We start from the raw sequence: 4,070 nt of genomic DNA, 5'->3' as shown, positions 1-4,070 counted from the left end.
TTGTTTTACCCACCAAATTAGAAGTGAAACTCCATTTTTCTCTCTTCCTAAATCACCTGTTCTTCTATTCCCACAAAGCTTCACCTCCACAAATCTCCACTCTGAAGGAGCAAAGCTACCATGGTCATCATGTTCATACCCCTTGCCATCTCCATCTATTCTTCTTTCCTCCAAATCTGCGTGCCCTCTAGACCCTATTTTCTCCTTCCCCATTCCCCTCTGCTCTCGTATGCTCACCACTAGCAAAGAGTCATCTCCTTTGGTCTTCTTAAAATCTCCATTGCCTTTCCTCTCTCACAATGGTATTGACCTTTCTTATTAGCATGCCTTATCATTTCCATCCTTGTAATATCATTTCGGATGAACTTAAATTTGGACATCAGTGTATGGATTAGCATGCTAAGGTAATGGAACTGTAATTACTTACATAGCTTAATGCAATAGTACTCACATACTTCATCATCTACCTTAGCTCTCCACTATAACATAAACATAACCAAGCCTTGTCCTTGGAATGTAGAGTTTGATTCATACGGCAGATTTCTCTATTAGTTTCTAGGCAGAGCCCTCCAAAATTGACTGTCTTGAAATCTCGATGTGCTACTTCCATCTGAGGTTTCACTTTCACCTACTCTATTCTCGTCTGTGAAGCTGAATTATGATAAAGAATCGCCCTCACCATTTTATATTCGTAGGCCTTCAAGATCTCTAACATTCTGCTCCATAAGGAAAAGAGCATCATATTTTAGTCCAATATTCTCCATTACAATTGCTTCTCATGATGCACAGCCAACATAATGCTCTCCAAGGGAGGGTGAATCCAAGCATGATAATACTTTGATACCAAGCTAAGTAACTTATAAAGTAATCGCCGATGCAGCTTTCTAACTATATACAGATGAATTATAAACAAACAAATCCTGAGGTTTGCTAGAGAATGATTACAAGAGTAAAATAGTGATTAGTTGGCTTCATGAGATATATAAAGTTACAGAAGATATATGAAATTACAGACTCAGAGTACAAATACAAATCTTAAATTCAAAACAAACTTTTCCCATAAAGGCTTGTTCCTGTGATAAAACCCAGAGAGAATGCCTTCCCCTTCCTTGGATACCCAACTGCAACATTAGAGCAGAAGAGACGCAATTAATTATAGCCAGCGACTTGTTAAACTGTAAAAATACACATAATAAAGACAGACCCTGGAAGAGCTTGCACCCTTTCTTTAAAATCATTGAGAAAACTAATGGTAGAAATAAATGGGAAGAGGATACCTGAACGAATGATTTAGGCTAGCACTTGCAAAAAGTAAAACCAAACAAAGCAAAACATTATCATTATTAAAAGCCTTTCTCCATCAAAATTGCCGAAGGTTATAGAGCTGAATTCTAGTCCTGAAGATTCTACAAAGGAAGGGAGAAGATTTTATAAACAAAGCAAACCATTGACATCTTAACCCATGCAGAAAACTTAAAATCCTTGAAAGATTGAATTACTTGCGAAGAAATAAAAATAAAACCTAAAGTCTCTAAATTTGAAAGAATGATGAGGGGACCAATAATAAAATCCTTGAAAAATTACAAAACTATATTTATACGGTGCTCAAACAAATATTACCCAAAACCAATTAGAAACTTTCAAGCAATAAAACTTGCAGAAACAGAAAACAAACAGAAAGCAGAATCACCATTTAATTTCAGATATCAAAGGAAAAGATTCATCACTATCAAGTAGGGGGCCAACAAAATTTAATCTTTGAACAATAATATCCATTATGTAATACAAACTGATCTCAAGTACTTTTCATCAAAAAGATCTTAACGAAAAAATTTGGACACAAGTTACAATAAAAAGGATTCAGAAGAAGTAAGTGAAAAAAAAAATGCCATTTTTTGATAATTCAGCCTATAGAGAAGCAGAACCAAACCTCAGAAAACAAACAAAAAAACCATCTTTGATGATATTTACCAGAAGAAGGACAATAAAAATCCTATCTTTGACAAAGAAACCTCAAAATAAAAGCAAAACCTGCAGATAATTGGCAATAATGGGTACCAAAACTGGAAGCTCAGTATCTGACCTCCATTCCAGCGGCTGCGGCCTCAGACGACGGTGACATCGGCGTCGTCGACGACGAGATCTCCATTGACGAGCTCCCTGTAGGCAGCCACCGGCCAGATGAAGCCCCTCCAGACGAGGCGATTGGCGAGGGGAACATCGATGATGATCTCCTTCTGCGCGGGCTTCTTCTCGTCCCTGATGGCAATCAAGTAGCTCCGGCCAACCCACCCGATCCATCCAGCGATGTAGAGGAAGAGGAGGCCCGGGGTGATGAACTCGCCCCAGTGGCGCTGATCGCCGCTGACGATGAGGTGGGGGAGGCCGTCGGAGCCGCAGAGGAGGCCGAACTTGCCGTAGTTCTCGAACCGGCGCTTGGTCTTCTCCATGGTGGCCTTGATGGCGAGGGCCGGGGCGGAGTCCGGCGCGTACTTTTTGAGGGACGTCTCCAGCTTCTTGAGCGACTGCTTCTCCCGCTTCGCGAAGGCCTTGGACTCCTTGCACGGGGTCAGCCCGGCGATGTCGGCGACAGCCGGCGGCGGCGCTGCGGCGGAGGAGAGGAGGATCGAGGATAGAGCCACGGCGGCGGAGAAGGTCTTGAGAGACGAGGAGACGTCTTGGTTTTCTTGGGTTTGAGAGGAAGAACAGGAGATGGAGGGCCGGGGTTTGGAGTGGAGACGGGCGAGTCGGGGTTTCGAGGAGAATGAGTTGGAGAGGGTGGTGGAGTGGATGGAGGTGAGACTGGCCATTTTGCTCCTCTCTCTCTCTCTCTCTCTCTCTCTCTCTCTCTCTCTGCTCTTGTTTCAGATTTGTTCAAGAAGAAGGGAAGAAGGGGAGGGGGGGATAAGATGGAGGGAAAGGATTTGGGTGGGTAGGGGAGGGATAAGATGGGAGGAGTGAAGGGCTGAGGTGGCGGGTGGTGATAGGCTGAGGGCGTGTGGTGTGGGTGGGTACCTGAGATTTTCTCAGCCTTCATGGCTGTGGTGAACGGTCAATCCACAGACACCATGTTATCTGCATTTGATTGATTGTAAGTTCCTAAACTTTGTTCTATATTATGTATGTAGTATCTTATGAAGGATTCAGATTCCCTCCGGCTGCATGACTTTGAGATGTTGGCAATTGAATCAAGTCGGACTAGATATAGAACATCTCGGATGCGTTAAAAAATCTATCAATCTCAATCTAATTTTTTTATTAAACATGTCAAAAATTCAAATCTAAATTTGATAATTCTTAATTATTCAGACAAAATAACTTGACCTATGATAGGTTAAAGCAAGATAAATGGGTCGAACAGATTAAACATTGACATCTCTATCTTGATGGTTGTAGAGGTGATGTATTTATATAATAAAAATACCCCATAGACAGATGTAATAAAAAATGAAGAGAAATGACATGGTAAATCATAAAAGGGCAAAAAGGGCAATGGGGCGGATGGATTCATTCATACCTTGAATCAGAACTTCTAAAGGAAACTGCAGGATCTAAGGATATATACATCACAGACACAATGAAACCTCAATGTAAAATCTTGATGACTAAAAACAAGAGTGAAAAACGTGTGTTGTTTCATATAAAATTCAAGAACATATCACAAAATCAATGTAAATAAGTGATTGTAAATGTCCTCTTAGGTCTACAATTGTTTGCTCTTCAGCATATTTGATCCATCATGTAAGACTAATTGTATGAATTGAAAGTGCTGCTTTTCTCATCTAAAAAATTCTCGTATCAATAGGGATATGACTCAATTGCTCACTCTATAACTAGATATAACTAGATATGCAAGCAACCAGCAATGTTCAACATCATGAAATTATTCCCCTGAATTTTCTGCAATATTGTTGTATTATAATCTTTTAACAACAAATGATAACAGAGTTTCATACAGGCTGGTTAAAAGAAACAAATTAAGAGTTAAAAGAAAAGCCTGTTAATTGAATAGACTCACAAAATTACAAACCAAGAGGGGACATATGTATCGCCACTGAATTGAGACAAGC

General features: G+C 40.5%; 1 protein-coding gene across 1 annotated transcript; it reads right to left on the bottom strand.

Annotated features, from left to right (window-relative positions):
- Positions 1-877: 877 nt before the first annotated feature.
- On the bottom strand, positions 878-2,879 carry LOC103705445 (photosystem I reaction center subunit III, chloroplastic). Its single transcript, XM_008789153.3, has 2 exons — positions 2,084-2,879; positions 878-1,121 (listed from the first exon to the last, which is right to left on the bottom strand). Exon 1 carries the CDS (start codon positions 2,808-2,810, stop codon positions 2,106-2,108), a length of 705 nt encoding a protein of 234 aa, XP_008787375.3. The 5' UTR covers positions 2,811-2,879; the 3' UTR covers positions 878-1,121; positions 2,084-2,105.
- Positions 2,880-4,070: the final 1,191 nt, after the last annotated feature.

The sequence above is a fragment of the Phoenix dactylifera genome, unplaced genomic scaffold (genome assembly GCF_009389715.1).
Source record: "Phoenix dactylifera cultivar Barhee BC4 unplaced genomic scaffold, palm_55x_up_171113_PBpolish2nd_filt_p 000007F, whole genome shotgun sequence".
NCBI lineage: Eukaryota > Viridiplantae > Streptophyta > Magnoliopsida > Arecales > Arecaceae > Phoenix > Phoenix dactylifera.
Note: the sequence above shows the minus strand (reverse complement) of the source record. Positions and strands in the feature narration are given on the sequence as shown.

What these genes read in the sequence shown, in the direction of transcription:
- LOC103705445 (XM_008789153.3), bottom strand. Translation starts at nt 2,810, where the DNA reads ATGGCCAGTCTCACCTCCATCCACTCCACCACCCTCTCCAACTCATTC.